At 44.8% G+C, this 19563-nt stretch overlaps 1 protein-coding gene across 1 annotated transcript; it reads left to right on the top strand.

Annotated features, from left to right (window-relative positions):
* Nucleotides 1-274: 274 nt before the first annotated feature.
* PTGER2 (prostaglandin E receptor 2) lies at nucleotides 275-16260 on the top strand. The gene is made up of 2 exons (XM_084877789.1): nucleotides 275-1405; nucleotides 11338-16260. Exons 1-2 carry the CDS (start codon nucleotides 557-559, stop codon nucleotides 11578-11580), a joined length of 1092 nt encoding a protein of 363 aa, XP_084733915.1. The 5' UTR covers nucleotides 275-556; the 3' UTR covers nucleotides 11581-16260.
* The last annotated feature ends 3303 nt before the right edge of the window (nucleotides 16261-19563 follow it).

Here is a 19563-nt window from a genome sequence, read left to right as displayed (position 1 = left end):
CACGGACTCCCACAGCCCGCGCGCCTCTGCCCGGCTCCGCGGCCGCCGGTGCCCGGCCCCCTCTCCCTTGGGGCTCGCGGTGCCCCCGGTCGGGCCGCGGGCGCCTGGACCAGGACGCGCTAACCCCGCGCCCAGCGCGCCCACGGGGCGGCGCGGAGGAGGAGGAGGAGGAGGAGGAGGAGGAGGAGGAGGAGGAGGAGGAGAAGGAGGAGGAGACGGAGACGGGGGCCCTCTAGGTGTCCCCTCCGCGCGGCGGGCTCGGGGGGCGCGGGTCCCGGAGCCCCAGCGCCGCCCGGATGCTGCAGTCGCGCTGCCTCTGCGGCGGGGGCGGCTGCGAGCGCCCCGGGCCGGTCCTGCCCTCGGCGCGCGCGGGGGGCCGGAAGGGGGCTCTGGATTCAGATCCCTCCCTCTTTCCCTCCGGCTCCCGGGGCGCTCCTGCGTCCAGACCCTCCTCCTCCTCCTCCCCCTCCTCCTCCTCCTCCTCCCCCTCCTCCTCCTCCCAGTCCCAGGTGCCAGCCGGGAGAGGAGGACGCGTCCCTGCTCCCGGCACCCCGCCATGGGCAACGCCTCCAACGCCTCCCGGTTCGAGGACTGCGAGACCCGGCAGTGGCTGCCCGCGGGCGAGAGCCCGGCCATCAGCTCCGTGATGTTCGCGGCGGGGGTGCTGGGCAACCTGATCGCGCTGGCGCTGCTGGCGCGCCGCTGGCGGGGGGACGCGGGGCGCAGCGCCTGCCGCGGGAACTTCATCTCCCTGTTCCACGTGCTGGTGACCGAGCTGGTGCTCACCGACCTGCTGGGCACCTGCCTCATCAGCCCCGTGGTGCTGGCCTCGTACGCGCGTAACCAGACCCTGGTGGCCCTGGCGCCCGGGAGCCGCCGCGCCTGCAGCTACTTCGCCTTCTCCATGACCTTCTTCAGCCTGGCCACCATGCTCATGCTCTTCGCCATGGCCCTGGAGCGCTACCTGGCCATCGGGCACCCCTACTTCTACCAGCGCCACGTCAAGCGCCGCCGCGGCGTGGCCGTGCTGCCCGCCATCTACGCCGTGTCCCTGCTCCTCTGCTCGCCGCCGCTGCTCAGCTACGGCCAGTACGTCCAGTACTGCCCCGGCACCTGGTGCTTCATCCGGCACGGGCGCACCGTGTACCTGCAGCTCTACGCCACGCTGCTGCTGCTGCTCATCCTCGCCGTGCTCGCCTGCAACTTCAGCGTCATCCTCAACCTCGTCCGCATGCACCGCCGGGGCCGGAGGGGCCGCTGCGGGGCCCCGGCCCTGGGCAGCTGCCGGGGCCCCGCCGCCGCCCGCAGGAGAGGGGAACGGGTGTCCATGGCGGAGGAGACGGACCACCTCATTCTCCTCGCCATCATGACCATCACCTTCGCCGTCTGCTCCCTGCCTTTCACGGTGAGTCAGTCCCTCGCCGCCCCCTTGGTGCCCACAGCCCAGCCCTGCGGCAGGCAGCCTTCTCACGCTCCCCCCTCTCACTCTCACTCCCACCTTTCCGCCGCACACAAACTTTTGTAACATTGCACCAGGGTGCCCTCATTTGTCAAGGTCTGCACACTTCCCCTGCCGCTTCTCACCTTTCCCCCGCTTCCACCCCTCCCCGATCCTGGTGCGAGGGCCTCCTTAGGCCAGTGTTTCTCAGATGGTGAGACAGTCCCAGTGATACAGGGACAGGGAGCCTTGCCACTCACTCAGCCGCCCCACTCCTCATCCTACAATCAAAGGCCCCTAGAGTGTCCCTCTCCAGCCACTGCCAGCCTGGCGTGGCCCCTTCCGCCTCTCAGCGGTTGGCAGTTACATCTGACTTCCCTGAGCTGCGGTCTGCCTCCTGGTACCCCGTTCTGCACACCGGTGCTGGTTCTCCATACGTTGTCTGCTATTTCTTCCCCCGGTAACAGCACCCAACCCAGAGCATCCCAGCCGCCACTGAGAATGGTCCCGGTGAGAAGGGTGCCTGTTGCAGAGTGTCAGAGCCTCATTATTTGTTCGAAGAGTTCAACAGCACCCCCCACCCTCACCCTCAGTGTACAGGTTTTCCAATTTACATATCGGTAGCATAACTCTTTGTGGCCATGAGAATTTATAATACCTCTGTAACGGTAGTGAGAGGGAAAGCTGGTTGCCAAGGAACCGGATCCCTCTAAGAGGAGGCATTTGCACTCTTCTTACAAAACATCTTCTTGACGTTTTGTAAATACACCCAGGTGCTCATCAGTTTATAACTGCCCGCTGGAGCCCCATGCCACAACAGGAGTGGCTGGTCCGTCTCAGGGGAGGAGAGGTAGGCATGCCCAGCGCTCCCAGAACTCGGCAGGGTGGGCCAGAGCCTGTCTGGGGAACTGAAAGAAAGGAGCCTAGGGACCGGTGGGCGCTGCTCTGGTTTGGGGCAACCTCAGCAGTTAGTTTGGCGATGCTGTGAGTTTGAGCCTCCTACGGTATACAGAGAGCCTGGGATGTGTCTGAGCACGGGCTGTTTTGGAAACTGGAAGTTCAGGCAGCTCCACTTCCTAAACTTCAGAAGAACAAGCCTGACCCTGCAGGCAGTGACTCCCACCTGCCACGATCCTGGAGGGGAAAAAGACGGGCCGTGCCTGCCATTAGCCGGTCTGAACTGTAGGAGCCGAAGAAGTAACTTTATCCTACTTCCCACCGTCACCCCTGTTTTTTATTATTTTCATACGCTCATCTTCAGGGGTGGGAAAGGACACAGGGTTCTAAAAGCCCGGATATGACCCTTCCCTGCCCCAAATCAACTCCCTTTCCCAGCGAAATTCTCTCCTCCCCGGTCCTCACGGTCCTCCCTGCTGCCCCATCCTTTGTCAGGGCAGCAGCTGGCCAGTAAGGTACACTTTGAAGGGAATGAGGTGGAGCACGTAAAATGTACCCTGTTATTAAATGAAGAGGACTGTGGGAGGCTGCAATTCCCATCCCGCCTACAGCAGGGAAGTCTGTGCAACAGAAATGCTATGAGGTAGGAACCAACATGGCTTCTGTGAGTTTGTTATGTTTTACTGATAAAACTCTATAGATTATGTTAGGAGCTAAATCAGCTTTTTAGGGTTGCGAATAGGATGCAGAATAAGTATCAATGAAAGAAAGTAGTTCAAGTTCCATTAAACAACTTAAGAATTCACCCTGGGAGGCATAAACTGTCTCTGAACTGGGGAATGCCTGTCTTGGATAGGTGGGCCTTAGGATATCAGTTCTTGGAATTGTATTTATTATTTGTGAGTATTTATATAAAAATATTCCTGACTCTCAGCTACTTCAGCAGCCTAGGGATGGGCTCAGAGGGAATCAGAAATGTGTGAAAGGACTGTTCTTTCCTTTCCTAGGCCCGGCAGAGGAAGAGAGCAGGAGGAGAGGGTCTCCCCTCTGCGCATGACTGATCTACTGCATAAACTGTATTTTCTAAGACAGAGGCAGTGTTTTTAAGTAAATTTTCCTTTTATCATGAGGTCTCCATCATCACCACATGTTGCTTTCCAAATATATGTGATTGGATATATTTGAATACATATATATATATATATATATATATATATATGCCTCCCCTTCATTTAATATTAAGCCAGGGGCAGATGCAGAGTTGCTACATGGAAGGAGCTTGGAGCTAAGCATCTGGTTAGAAGGAATGGGCAGTAGGAGTTGGCTCTGAAGCCGTGTTTTCATTAGGATTGCCTGCTTATGGCATGGGAGGAGCTAGATGAAGATTATTTTGTCAGTAGATTCTTGGTTCTTGTTCTTCCTTTATTTACACGGCACTTTAACCCTTAGGAAGTGTTACACTCTCCCAATTTATTTCTTAGAGGAGCTTATCTGATAATTCACGACTCATAGCTACAGTTTGGTGCACACAGCCTGTTGTTTCAAAATGCTCATCACGTGCCCCATGGGACACCATTTTCCCTTATCCTTTTGGTTTATTGGCCCACACTGAGACTGCGGTCACAGATGGCCCACTCCAGGCTCCCCGCCGAGGCAGCGATCATTGCCACACCTCCTAACTGGGGACACTGTCAGACAAGGCAGAGACTCGTGGTTACCTTTGGGCATTCTCATGTTCCTCTCCCAGAGCACATGCGGTCATGAGCCACAAATGTGAGCCACGTGTACAGTCTAAAACTTTCTAGTAGCCACACAACAAAAAATAAAAAGAAACAGATATTCATTTTAATCAATGTATTTTCTTTCACTCAAATTATACAAAGTATTACCAATTTAAAATGTAATCAAGGTAAAAAAATTCTGAGTGAGCTATTCCCACTAATTTGCTTCCTTGCATCCCAGAAAATACTGGCAATTTACCCTCTTTTTTGCCTGTTCTTTCCAGAGCTGCCTTCTATGTCCCTTCTCAGTGGCCCAGCAAGGAGAGGGATTCCCGGCTGTGTGCCCAATGGGACCCTGCTTGTGTCAGCACGTTAGGAGCTGGGGAAGGAGGAGAGTGGGGATTTGGGAAACCTGTAATTTCTAATGTCATGTTGAAGGTGTGGGCAGGTCAGAATTACTGCTTCTTTCAAGGATCTCAGTCTAGGACTTCCTAAGTTTGGGAAGTATAACTATCAAAATGTAAAATACCCAGAGCCCCTTGATGAAGTAAAATTCACCCTCAAAAAATCATTATCAGCCGAAACCGGTTTGGCTCAATGGATAGAGCGTCGGCTTGGGGACTGAAAGGTCCCGGGTTCTATTCCGGTCAAGGGCATGTACCTTGGTTGCGGGCACATCCCCAGTAGGGGGTGTGCAAGAGGCAGCTGATCGATGACTCTTTCTCATCGATATTTCTAACTCTCTATCCCTCTCTCTTCTTCTCTGTACAAAATTAATAAAATATATTTTTAAAAAATCATTATCATTATCATCAACAAAATGGCTAACATTTTTAACCACTAATTTTTACATACACTAACCCAATGGTCGGCAAATTCATTAGTCAAAAGAGCGGCAAACCGCGGCTCATGAGCCTCCTGTGGCTCTCGAGCCGCAGTTTGCCAACCACTGCACTAACCCATTCTCTTCATAGCAACCTGTAAAATAGGTAATATTATTATTCCCATTTCCCACCCGCAGCTGGTGAATGCTGGAGAGAGGATTCGAAGTCAGGCAGGTTAAGCACAGAGCTTATGCTTTAACCATAAAACTATCAGCAAGAAATTACTCCTTTCAGGGGTACCATGAGAAGATTAATCCAAAGTTTCAAAGAGAAATTGAGAAGATGTTATAAATACCAGGACCACTTTGCCTCTTAATTCCAATTTACTAGCTTTAAAAGGAAAATGGCCAAGACCTTTTTCTCCTTGTCTGATCAAAGGGCATGAGCTGGGCCTGGAGTGTGTGGTTCCTTTTTTCTTCTCCATGTACCTGTGGATGAAAAGGCTGAGACCGAGGCTTAAGGAGACTGGATACTGTAAATGCTGCTCTAAATAGGACACATTCAGATTACCTCTCACATAAAGTCTTCTATTGGTACCGTAAAACATTTCTTAACTTATTAAAAAAAGGCATGTGTTGTTTAGGAAATGACGTTATTTTGGTTGTTCAGTACGAAATCCTTAATGGGACCAACAACATACTCCAAAACCAAACTGTTTACGTACTAAAAGAGATATTGTATAAATTAATAAATTCCTCCTTATGTTAATCAGCTGTTGTCATCATTTCACAGAGACATAGGAACTTTCTTCATGAAATGGAACAGAATGCAGGAAATAGATCAGACTCCATTCTTGCCTCTGATACTGTTTATGTCTTCATTCCCAACTACGTCAAGCCACTTTCTCACGACTTTACTAATACCCGGCGTAGCTTCTGTCATTTTAAACTGTTTTCCACATGCCATTAGGACAAAGTGCTTATACATTTTATCCAGTTCTAAAATTTCAAGAGTGAACCATCAACTCATTCTAAAAATGTCTTCTTCTTTAGAAATTCTTTAGGGCTATAATTTCCAGGTAATACTGATTTGTGGAAATCTGATCTTTGTGACAGAACAAATTTCAAGTAAACAATACTTGAGTTTGGAGTTTCCTGTTCATTCCTAGTACTCTTTATGACATGAATGGGGGTTATGAAACCGACCAGTTACATACATGGAAAGTATCACAATTCTAGTAAGAATGAAAGAGCAATCCAGAAATCTCTCTGCGCAACCCCAGTGAACTTTGCTTGGTGATATTTTAAGTTAATATCCATGTAAGTTAATATTTGTGCATCATCAATGATTTGTTTGGGGATGGTTGAAATAGTTTTAATACACATTACTTTCTGAGAGAAGAAAGTTTTCCTATATGAGTGTTTCCACTCGATATCTTTTCCTCTGCACGTTGATATTACAAAACGGTGGTTGTGAATAAAAGCACAATTGCACTGAGTTTTTAAAATGTAGAAGGCAAGAACCACGGTCCTTTTTCCAAAGGGGAAGTCGTGTGTTATGTCTCCACCCTAGGTTGAGTTAATCATCACTATTTCATATGATTAAGATCTCAACTTAAAGAAAAACAGCTTTTAGGGATGGTATGATTCTTTTTTTTTTCTTTTTTTCTTTTTCTTTTTTTTTGACATCTCAAAAGTCCAGCACAGTATTAAGTCGAAGGAGGGAAAAAGAGTAGAAATGGTGTGTGATTGATCTATGGAGACACAGTGTTTCAGGAGGGCAATCAAGTCTTTTCCCACCTAAAGGCCCAGTTAACTTGCAACCTGGTCTTAGTTACCCTGGCTTCTCCTGGCTTCCGTTTTGAAGTTTCTGATCACCATTTCCCATCCTCATTTTGACTAACATTTTTAAGTGTCTCAAATTATATCAAGGTGTACCAAGGTTCATGTTTCTCAAACTATTCCGCTCCCTGAAATTGCACCCACTCTAGCAGAAAACTGGACGTAAGGCCTCTGCAGCTCCGTGTGTGTGGTGGGCGGGCGGAGGGAAAGTGCACCTGGGAAAGGCTGACACTCCCTGTACACCAGCACTCCACGGACAGGGCATAGGGCACTTGCCAGTCACTTGCAAAATCTTATGTTTATCTGAGTTCTGGGTAGATGGTTTATAGTGTCCAACATTTTCTCGAAGGGATTAGAGTCACTACCCTGGAATATTTAGGCTCAGAGCTCCCAACCTTGGCATTGACTCTTCTTGTGTCTGGCGCTGGTATCACCTGCAGCACAAGGACTGGAGCCACATCCATGTCCCTCTTTCTTTCTATAGGAAAATGGGCTTCTGTTCCCTCTACCACAGAGCACCTCTGCTTTGGGGTAGGAGGGTTTCTTTAAAATATCAATTACCTGGAAAATAACCTCCCCGAGAATTTTTTTAAAGAATGAATTAAAGAATGAATTATGCGAAGCCTAAAGCCAGGACACTCACTAATGTCTTCACAAGGAAGATAAATATATAGCAATATCTGCCTGCAATGTAGTTGTAGAAAGCCATATAGCTACTTAGATATAGCCATGGTTCTTTTCCTTTTTATTTTTTTTAACTTATTCTGAGATGTAGTGTGCATCCATATTTAATTTTTTTAAATATAAATTTTATTGATCTTTTTACAGAGAGGAAAGGAGAGGGATAGAGAGTTAGAAACATCGATGAGAGAGAATCATCGATCAGCTGCCTCTTGCACATCTCCTACTGGGGATGTTCCCCGCAACCAAGGTACATGCCCTTGACAGGAATCGAACCAGGGACTCTTCAGTCCGCAGGCTAACGCTCTATCCACTGAGCCAAACCGGTTTCAGCTAACCATGGTTCTTAATAATGACACCCGTAAATCTTAAAAAGGTGTCCGACAAACCCACAATTCAGTCAGCCCCTGGTCGATGTTACATGAGGCCCTACATCACAGGCTGGCCGCAGAGTAGTGGCTAAAAGAAAAATTTGGGTCCCACTGCTTGAACATGACTCCAGGGTTCCCCACTTACCTGCAGTGTGATTGGGACAAAGTAAGTAATCTTCTAAGCCTGGGTCTCCTCCTTCCAAAATGGAAGTAAGAATGTTTTGCAGGTCCATGAAGGACTAAATAGAATTAAGATTTAACATCATGCCTGGCACATGTAGGTATTCAGTACATATTAGCTGCTATATCCATGGGATTCCAAAGGAAAAACGGATTGTATGTTAAAGATCAGGAATTCAGCAAGTTTCAAGTCATTTGTTTGATTGGCCAGGCCTGGGCAGGTATTCTGTTTTTATTTCAGGTGTTGGGTAAGGTTCTAAAGCAGGGTTCTCAACCCTGGCTGCACATTAGAATCACATGGGGTTGAGAGGGGACTGACACAGAATATTTTTAACACTCCTTGGGTAATTTCAGCCAGATAAAGTTCTCATTTGCACTAAAATTCTTGAACCCACTACGTGGTTGTATTGATGGTAGGAAAGTAGCTCAAACAAACAGTATCCAGTCAGTGTCGAGATGAGGTTTTCCATAGGAGGATGCAAGGATTCTATAAAAGATGAAACAAACAAACAAACAAACAAACAAAATTCACTTATTTTTATCTGTGCAGCTTTGTAGGCATCATAGTCTTAATAAAGCCTAGTAGAGAGGCCTATCCTAAGGAATTAAAATTATCTTGGCTCATTTACATCAGCACTTGGTGTTTTTCTCATAATAAATTTATTAGTAGTATGTGCAAAATATGTATAATTTCTACCAGCCTCTGAAGCAAAATAGCACTGAAACGTGATAATTAATTGGCTTCTATGCAATGTGTCAGCCTTTAATGAAAACGTGGGATTGGCCGGAGGGAGAGGGGAATGGGGGATTATTGGTTAATGGGTAGCGCTTCAGTTTGGGAAGAGGAAAAGAGTTGTAGAAATGGATGGTGGTGATGGCTGCTGTTCTGTTCTTGGATGAGATGGCCAGTCAAGTGTGGCCACATGAGAAGACAAGAGAACACAGTTGGTTGAACTCCCAGGTCCTGGAAACAGGAAGGGCTGAACGGCAACAAGGACACATGGGAAAATACTAGTGTAAGGCAGGAGGCAGGAGCAGGAGCTGGGAGGCTGGGTGCGGCCTTCACTGGCGTTCCCGAGGGAAAGGCGAGGCAAGGTGGGGTGACCAGTGTAGGGCTGGCCATTGGAATCACTTCAGCAGGCTCTAGGCTGCAGGACTGGCCCCTAGCTGCCTGGTCCTGGGCCCTGGCAAGATTAAGGCAGGGAAATATTGCCTCTTGGGATATAAGGCCAGACAGAGGGGCTCTGGATTGGTTAGTTTGCCTATGGAAGGACTGCTCCCTGGTGAGCCCTTGGCTGTCTCTAAGGATTGACCGTCCCTGAAGGGGCAGTCTCTCTCCAGCCAGAAAGCCTTGTAGTGCGTCAAAACATCATAATGTACAGAGAATGAAAAATATAACACAGCTGCACAACAGTGTGAATGCACTCAGTGACACTGAATTGTACATGTGAAAGTGGTACATTTTGTTATGGGCATTTTATAATAATATATAACAGCAACAACAACCACCACCACCACCATCCAGTATCCACAAGATAAGAAATGGTGAACTCTAGACAAAAGACAAGAAGCAAATTTTTAAAAAATGCAGAGGTCAGAAAAGGCATCTTACATCAAGAACTTCAAGAGCTACTGAAGTATGTATCTCTTTCCCAACAGTAAAACAAGAAATTGTCTTCTGCAAAATATTGGCCAGCTCCTGGAAAGCTGATGTTAAGCATTTTTGACAATTTGCATAGTGGATGAAATGGAAACAAGTAGTTCAGAATTGCTTCATAGTCTAAAACCATTTCTCACTTCTCATTGCTCTGTCATACTCCAAGGAGACCAGGAACTGAAAACCTGACTCATCTTCACGGTGAAGCCGTGACCCTAGAATGCCAGGCCCTCCCTACACTGCCCATCTGCTAGCCAGTGCAGCGTTATCAAAGTCTTTGGCCAAACCAGATTCTAAAACTCAGACTTTTCTGCTACCAAGTGCGTGCATGCGTGCCCATGCATGTGGTGACTACCGTATCTTAATCTGCCAGATTTACATACAATGTTATCCTGAATTTCTAAACTCCAAAATCACTTCTTAAAGACACCATATAAGTCCTGTGTAGTTCTCATCTAATAAAATAATTCAGCTGCCAAGAAAATGATTGCCCCACTGCACATCCCCACCTAACTGTCTCTTCCCTGTAATCAGGGACTCCACCATCAGTCTGCTTTTTCCTTACTCATCTGCCAAGTCTTTTCTCCATTCCCTATGCCAAGAGTCTCTGGCATAAACACCTGTGGCTGCCAAACCTTCCTGCTATTGTCCTAATGTAAGCAACGCGAGCAGGACCACTCTTCCCCCTCCCTGCAATTTGCTTTGTGTATTCGTCCGTCAGATGCCTCAGAGGAAGCAGGAGAGAAGAAATAAAACATTCCTTCCGCTGGTGCGGAATAGCTTCCTACCTCCTATTGGCGAGAAAGCCCCTGGGACGTTATAAAGTGGTTTTAAATGACTGGGTGTGATTTACATCTGTTTTCCTCTTTTCCGTAAGCTGTGTGGAAGTGTTTGATCTTTATCGAGCACGTACAGTCCCATTCCTTTTCATCTGACCAAAAAGTTGTGTTGCTCCCTAAACATCTAAGAAATCCCCCGAGAGCCGGTATCCCAGCATGAAAACATCGGCCCACAGGTAAAGATGGGTCAGCCTCTCGGTGGTTAAGACATTGCTCGGGAGGCCTTTGCTGTAATATCGTGGTGAGCAAAGCACCGGTGTCCACTCCACCACCAAACAGCCCTGGGACTTGGGCGAGTCGCTGAACTTCTCTGCACCTCGGGGTCCTCATTGGTGAAATGGAGAGCATACCTAACACTGTGGGGCACTTACTAGGTGAGCGCTGTTTTACATAGCTTACACACAGCATTTCCTGCCCTCTTCCCAGCTAAGAAGTGGGTGTTGTTGCTATTACCACCTGTTCTACACATGTCCCTGAGGCACAAAGAGGTTAGATTCTTACTTCTGGTCCCAAAGCTATATATGGAACCCGGGTTCAAACCAGGCAGCCCAGTGGCCAGAATCCATGTTCTGTTGTGTTTCCTCTCGCACCGAATTGTGATCATCAAATCAGATTAAGTATCTGGAAGTGAGTGTAACATGCTGTTACTAACTTTCCTGAAGTTCACTTCCTCTACCGCCAAAAGGAGACAATACTTCTGTTTCAGGGTTTCTGAAAGGCATAAACCCACGGAAGGAGAGTGAGAATTTGCTATATCCACCTTTCACCACCACCACCACCGCACACAAAACAGGTTTTGCTTTAAATCTGGAGAAACTGCCTATGGTCTAAGCCTGTCCACTGCGATAACATACAACTAACATCCTTTCCCCCTTTTGCTTCTTACAGATCTTTGCGTATATGAATGAAACCTCTTCCCGAAAAGAAAAGTGGGACCTCCAAGCACTGAGGTTTTTATCCGTCAATCCCATCATCAACCCTTGGGTCTTTGCCATCCTGAGGCCCCCTGTCCTGAGACTCATGCGCTCGGTCCTCTGTTGTCGGGCTTCACTAAGAACACAAGATGCAACGGAAACTTCCTGTTCCACGCGGTCAAACGCCAGTAAACACACTGACCTTTGTGGACAATAGCTAAGAGGTGCTTCGTTAGCCAGCATCTGGAAGATCATTCTGAAATGGCTCCTCGGAGAAATGAGAAAAGTAGTTTGTAAACAAGATGAAGCTACCCTAGTAAGAGAGGAAATCAACCTTTCAGCAGTGGTTTAGGCCGCGAGGAGCTGACAAGCACTTCTGGAAGGGGTCAGGAGGAGCTATGAAATCCACCCTCCAGGAGCATGTTCGTTACAGGGCCTTTGAGAGGAACAGCCAGCTGCATGAAAGATCGGTTGCCTTTTGGTTGAAGCTTTCCTGTTGGATGAGAGAGCATGTGGTTTTGCAATCTGTTTAAAACCTGAAAGAGTTACTGTGTGTTTTCCATTTCCTCTTCTGTGTTACTACTGTTATAAGCGTACGGTGCACAGTCAGACCAGGTAAAACTTCATATGTGTTTTTCTAGGAAGTAGATATGTGGGAGCAGCCAAGCCTCGTGTTCTGTGATTGCTTAACAAACCCTTTCTTTCGAAAATGAGTTTTCGAATATAGGCACTTTGTAGTATTGTATAATGTGTGTGTGTGTGTGTGTGTGTGTGTGTGTGTGTGTGATGGTAGGAGTGCTCTCTCCTCCCTGCGGTATTCCTAGTAAAAGAATAGACTCAACTGGTTGATGTGAGCTTTTCCACTAGTCCTCTGAAAGTTGTGTGTCAAAGTATCAGATTATTTATTTTATAATGTCCAATAGTAATTAAGAAAACGTCAGGAATTTTCCAAGAAATAATAAAATAATCAGAAAGTTGATTCTGATTAATACTCTTCATTCTATTTCCAGGGGGAGAGTATAGGTCGCTATGTCTGAAGCCATGTATTTAGGGTTAAAAACTGAAAAATCTAGTCAGTTCTTCAGATGCACTGGAACCCTTTTAACGCTGGTGTTGAGGTCATGACTGATATCTACTTTGTAAGATGATTGATTGTGTTGTAGCAAAATTCATCTGCCCATATTTTTATCCAGGAAACATGGTTGACTAATACTATATAGGAAATCCTGTAACAGTGAGTCATGTCTTTATATATTTCTACATCTAAATGTTTGGCCTGGTGTAAACTCAGCATCAAACTATTTCAGTGAATTTGCACTGTTTAATCATATCCTAGTTACTGTGTAAACTCATCTGAAATGTTACAAAAATAAACTATAAAACAAAAATTTGAAAATGAAATAGTATTTGCTAAATCCTTCCAAATAGCATTTAATAGCTAGAATAGGTATAATATTTTTTTCAATGAGATAGAAAAAAAAATTTAAGTTGGCAGGTTTTTAAAGTATGGTTGCATTGTAAATTAGAGTTTAAAATATTCAATATAGTACTTGGTGCTAGATGATTTTTTTCCTTCCACCGTGATCTTCCAAGTAGTAAAACCATCTATTTTTTTTTACCAGTGAGTGTTATTACAACATAGCTGTTATAAAACACACACACACACACACACACACACGCACAAAGGGATGTTAGTTTTTTTCCAAAACCTCATTGAGTTGCTTACGTAAAAACATTTTCTATAAGTAGTTATCAAACTAGATGATCACTTGGAGTTTTTTTTTTAAACCATTCTAGGCACCAGTGTATTTGACACAATCTATGTCAAATCAGCTCTTATTTTAAAAAGAATAAATTATTTGCTTTTCTACTAATTTAAACAAACCAGGCAAAATTTAACTTAACTAAATTCTGCACATGTAAATAAATCTTCCCTGACTACCAAGTAGAAGGAATTAAGCTCATGGGTAATTCCTAAACATAAAATTCTGAGGTTACTTTGAATCTGAGTTCTTTCATCAGATGGGTGTGTTTTTCCCCCCCTCCAAATGAAAATGTTAACTATGATCTTTCACCCCACCTCACCCCCCAAAAATAGTCTGGAATAATGCCTAATAACTTTTTATTTTTTTAAAAAAAAGCAAACTTGGACATAATATCATTAGTGGGAACCAAATAATTCACTTTGGCTGCCCAAAATATAACAGTTTAAGACATTTAAGAACTGGTAGATTTCTAGAGCTTTATTCCCTAGTTTACTCGTGTTTCTTGCACTGTGTTAAATGACTATTTCTTTTGCACTGATACATATATAGAAGGAATTGAAGATAAAAATCCTATGTAATAGTCATTCACCTAGTATGAATGGTAATTTAAAGGCAACAGAAAATTTTACTAGGATTAGGTATATGTGGAGATATATATATTAATGCCACCCCATCAGACATACTTGTTTAGGTTTATTGAGTCATTTTCAAGTTAAATGAAAAAACACTGAACTTAGCCTGGTATATTAAAGAACCAAATTGTGATGAAAGAAGACCTGGATTTTAGTCTTTGCCCTTGTCAGTGTAATGAAAAGGGAGAAAATATATTGGATATTCACCTCAAAATGTCAGCCCCAACCTTAGGTGTCCAGAAACAGGCTAAAGCAGTCTGTTCTGAGCTGAATTATTGCTGGACAGTTCACTGTGCCCCCAGGCCATCTTTCCCAGGAAAGAACTGGGAAATTCTCTTCCTAAACTGTGGCCTTGAATCTCCAAAGATACTGTAGGGACCCGAGTTTGCTTAGAAGCTGTATAAAGCCTCTCCAGAAGACCTAAACCTCAGAGAGTTTGAATCCAGAATCAGACTTTGAACCAGACCAAAGCTCTAGAAAAAGCACCCACCCCAATTGCCATGCTGGCGGAGGCTGCAAGCCCTGAGCAGCAGGGAGGGCAAAGCCCAGCCACATCATTACGTTCTCAGTGTAATTCAGTTAAACTGTTAGCGCCCTGCCTGCTCCTGTCAGTGCACATTGAGAGAAAGATTGTCTGATAACTGAGTGTTAATGTAATGTCATTTCTGATTTGAACCAACAAAACAAAACAAAACAAAACAAAACAAAAACACTGTAGTCAGGTTTAGAATTTGATGACTTAGAAAGTCAGGCTAAGCCAAAAAGCTAGCACTTGAGCAGAGGTTTATTTATTTCACTTAGCCCAGTGGTCGGCAAACTCATTAGTCAACAGAGCCAAATATCAACAGTACAAGGATTGATTGAAATTTCTTTTGAGAGACAAATTTTTTAAACTTAAACTTCTTCTTAAGCCACATCTTCAAAATAGACTTGCCCAGGCCGTGGCATTTTGTGGAAGAGCCACCGAAAGGGGCCAAAGAGCCGCATGTGGCCCCCAAGCCGCAGTTTGCCGACCACGGACTTAGCCAAATGTAGTGGTTTAAGCCAATCAAATGGTTTTCCGAATCTGAGAAGAATTCCTACTTGAGGCGTTCACAGATAGAGAAGCAGTCTTGTCTGCAAATGAGTGATTTATATGTAGATGGACTTATAAAGCCTTCTTATACAGATGGTGTTGCAACTTGAATATTTGATGTCTATTTTCTGTCTTCATCAAACACTTAACTCCATTGGATTTCCTCTCCAAGGGCACATTTATAGCATACCTCCAATCACTAACAGCATTATAATTGATTGCTTTTAAATTTACAAGCATTCGATTGCCTGAGTGAAATACACTATGGAAAGAAATGTTGTTTTAGCAATTCCCCAAAGCTATAGTCTAACTTATACATGGGGCCAAGTCCATACATTGGGCATTAATTTTTTATTTCAGAAAGTTACTCTTTTCTGTTCTGGTAGATTTTGTAATTTTTTTTTATTGTAAGTAAATTTCCTTGAATTATATTTTTTTATTTACTGTACAACGTCTGTACTATTAAAGGTCAGTTTGAGTGGTTTAATACTGCGATATTCATGTTTCATTTGTTAAAATCTGCCAAGAGTCAAATATACTAGTGAGGATTCCAACTGAAGGAGATGACACACTCAGAAGGGTGACTCAGGCAGGGCTGTTGAATGAAAGGAATATTTACAGAGAAGGAGAGGGAAGGATCCCTTGCAGCTGTTATCACTCATAAGCCAGAAGGCACAAGCCAGGAGCAGTTTCTGGAAACCGGTGAGAGCTGTAGGAGGTTCCACCCAGCAGGAGCTGTGGCCTTCAGGAGGGAAGCACAGCTGCTGCCACCACAGGGCGGAAATGAAGGGACTACTTCCTGTAGGATCTCTCCTCCTGCTCTCTGTTAGTCAGCTTGTTCCTCCCACTGGCCAAACCAACCTTAATCCAGACAGTAAGAGGAACCTGGGCAACGAAGCCCTGAGTATGGGTGGAGAGTAGACTTAGAGGGAAAAATGGAGAATATCGATCATAAGTAGATTAAAAATACGTTTTTGTTTTTTTAAGTTATGCCTACACAAAAAGTGAAACCACAAAGTGGGCAGCCCCTCTTCCTGAAGTTTACTCCAAATAGATAGATACCCAAGTCTGAGGAATAGGGACCAGCCCCATCTGTATGGAAAGGAGTAATTTGAACCAACAAAACAAAACAAAACAAAACAAAACAAAAACACTGTAGTCAGGTTTAGAATTTGATGACTTAGAAAGTCAGGCTAGATTTTTTTACCACAATGTTTGCCATTGGCGAGGTGCCCTCTGAGGCTGAGCATTTATATCTCTCCTACTCTGGAGGCAGTTAATATGATAAGGGCAGAGAAAGGCGACCAGACCAAAGCATCTTTCAGTTTACCCTGCCCACAGTCCTATAGCTATAGCTATTCCTAAGCAGAACAAAGGGAGACAGCCATGTATACTGGTCCGGAAATGGCCTGAAGCCTTGTTTTTAAGAAGGGCCACTGAGTGAGAAAAAGCTCACTATTCCCATGAAATGCTGAGGGCATGCCATATCCCCAAACTTAACATAAGCTGGGATAGGTCTATACAGCTGTTATCTAGAAAGAGTATATGTAACAACTCAACAATTCTGCAAAGTTTAAAATGCTGATAAAAATATCATGAAAACGCAAATTTTAACAAATTGGAAAGAGATTGGACAAAGTATGATACCTCAGGCCATCTGTCCATGTTGTCTTTTCTGTATCACAGAATTTGTCTTTACTCTCTCGCCTCACCTCCTAGAAAATACTTTTCCTAGCACACACTGTCTCCTTCCCCTCCATCACTAGATCCTGTCCTCCTTCATGCACACACTCAACCTTTCCCTTTTTGGCAAATTCTAGATTTACCAGGAGATATTAAAGATTTGTCAGACTGCCGGGAGTTTCTCATACAAGTTATTTAACCTCTCTCACTCTATAAAATAATAATGAAATTATCTATCCCCTCAATTATTTTGAAGATTAAACAAGTAACTGCATGTAGGACATTCAGCATAGTGCCTGGATGTGGTAATGACATTAGGAATTACTATTTCCTTAGATGCCCAGTTGAGTGGCCCCTCTGATTTCCTCACATACATAGGACTCAAATTGCTCCCTATTGTTGGGGGTTGTGGTGCTAGGGGTCACAGGATCTATTTGTTAATTCTGGGTAACTGTCAAGAATAATCATGATGCCGAAACAGGTTTGGCTCAGTGGATAGAGCATCGGTCTGCAGACTGAAGGGTCCCAGGTTCGACTCTGGTCAAGGGCATGTACCTTGGTTGCGGACACATCCCCAGTGGGGTGTGTGCAAGAGGCAGCTAATCGATGATTCTCTCTCATCGATGTTTCTAACTCTCTATCCCTCTCTCTTCCTCTCTGTAAAAAATCAATAAAATATATTTAAAAAAAAAAAGAAGAATCATGATAATAAGCACATAGGACAAGTTTGTATTTCAAAAAATGTAGTGAAGACTGGCACACATGGGACAGTGTAGAATGTTTACACATGGAAGAGGAGACCAGGAGAGACAGAAGGACAACAGGACACAGAACATGGTTCATGTCCCCTCAGTGGAGGCACAAAATGTGGTTCAAACAGGACATGTCTGTGTCAGGAAACACAACTCTATCACAAAGCTAAAATCTTCTGAAGATCCCCAGAGTAAGTCCAAGCCAGGTGCCACAGGTAACCTTTTCATGTTCCTGAAACCAGCATGCAAGACTTCCTTCCCTTCTCCAGTCAAAACATTCCTCGTTTCCTCAACTGTCCCTTAGGTGAAACCTCACCACTCGGGTCCCTTCCTTCAGATCCTATCCAAGCTGTAAGTGCCCATCTTAAGCCTCTGGGCCAGAACCAAACATCAATAAATAATTCGAAACCAGTCTTGTCAGTGCTGAATGCTGCTCTGTCAGCTGCTGGCTTGCTCCGTACCTTGTACTTCCATTCATTCAACCTGAGATTACAAAGATTTATTAGCAACTAGGTTGTGCTTTATCATTTTCAGCAAATGAAAGAAGCAACAACATTGCACGTCACCGGAGGTGAGCTGGGTGTGCAGTGATGAGGGCGTTGCTCACGAAGGACATCCCCATAAGATACCCTTATCACATGGTGCTGATCTTGCCTCCTGAGGCTACAGAGCATCTCGGGTTCTCGTTAGTCATTTGCCTATAACTTTTCGGATTGGCCTCTGTAGACGAGGGATGGGGACCTTTGAGTTTACCCACTGAACCTGGCCTTTTGTGTTAACAACGGGTCCTTGAAATGCTGAGGAACTGGATCAGTGCCAGAACCCAAAGAACAATTTTTCCCTTGAAAAGGGAACTCACTATTTTTAGTTATCCAATGAGATTTTTGCTAGATTTAACTGGTCAATACTCATCTCGGCCATAAGAGTGTGTCTGATATATCCTGATAAATATTTTTTAAAAATGCCACAGCCTCACCATTCAGCGTTGAGGAGAGTTGAGACTATCTTTCAGCTCTTGGAGAGCTTCTCAACATGCCCACACTGGGAACAGCTCAGAGAAACAAGCCAGATAGCTCTAGACGTTTGAAAACTCAACATTAAATTTTTATGTTTTTAAAAATAAGTGTCCTCATGTGACTTGTAAAATGGAAGACATGATAACCAAAACACAGCGAGCGGCATGCTGTGGTGTACCACTATTTGACCTGTAAAAATAAATCTTCCTGCTGTGAGTAGGCGTTCCGATAAAAGAAGAGCACGCTTTACCATAAACGAGAGATCTCTAGTCCCTTTACTACCTATTATGGTGATCGGAGAAACACTAGTGCAGAGGGCCACATCTTTCCATGAAATGCCAGTTTGGAAAAACTAAGGAAGATGGAGAGTCCACTTCCTGTCTTTCTTCTACAAATAGCTTCTGTGTTCTCAATTAGGTTACAGTGAACCTCAACAGTTGCAAAGAAATGCTAAGGAAACACAATTACCCTGTGTTATCAGTATTCAAGGCTCTTTTAAAATAAGGTCTTGCCTTTTGTTTAGCTCCTGGAGCATGTTAAAAATACTACTGTTTTCGATCCTTTGTAATAGGAATTTTGGGCTAAAAGAAGATATTTCTGGGGTGGGGGGTAGGGGGGGTTGATAACTATTTTTAAACCACTGCTCTGAGAGGTGAGGAAAGCTGAAACTGGAATTAGAATGCAGACATCAAATCAGGGAGATCTTTTCTCACATGCTCTGTCTCTCTCCTCTGCTCCTTGACTCCAGCCACCAAACCCAATGGTCTGGACCGGAAGCAGGCCAGCAACCTTCCATCTCAGGGTCACTGCCCTGGCTCTGTCTCTACCTGAGATAATCACTCTTCCCCCAGACAGCCATGGTTCACTTCTTCATTTCCTCACCTTCAGAAGTTTGTCCAGTGATGTTTTCTCAGTGAAGCCGTCACCAACCACCTTTCCTGATGGTGTACCCCTGCCACTCATTTTCTTTACCCTACCCTATCATTTTCCAGCATGAATGACCTTGAACATACCTACAGGTTGATGTGGTTATAACATGGTCTGTCTCCTCACACTTGAATGTGAGTTTCAGGAGGCACAAATTGATGTCTAATGCAGCGTTTTTCAACCGCTGTTCCGCGGCACAGAGATGTTGCCTGGTGTGCCGTAGGTGCAGACAAGACAAGAATTTTATAATTTTTCACTATTTTGTTTACTTAATACTTCATAATAAAGTAATTATAAAATACTTTCTTTGTGTTTATTTGATTCCTATTCAAGAGAATTACTTTATATA

The sequence above is a fragment of the Pipistrellus hanaki genome (genome assembly GCF_964339955.1).
Source record: "Pipistrellus hanaki genome assembly, chromosome: 1".
NCBI classification, from domain to species: Eukaryota; Metazoa; Chordata; class Mammalia; order Chiroptera; family Vespertilionidae; genus Pipistrellus; species Pipistrellus hanaki.
The sequence above is the reverse complement of the archived record's forward strand: the minus strand, read 5'-3'. Positions and strand labels throughout refer to the sequence as shown.

Coding starts and splice junctions, on each gene's coding strand:
- PTGER2 (XM_084877789.1), top strand. CDS start 557: ATGGGCAACGCCTCCAACGCCTCCCGGTTCGAGGACTGCGAGACCCGG. Junction 1,406..11,337: donor TCTGCTCCCTGCCTTTCACG/GTGAGTCAGTCC, acceptor TGCTTCTTACAG/ATCTTTGCGTATATGAATGA.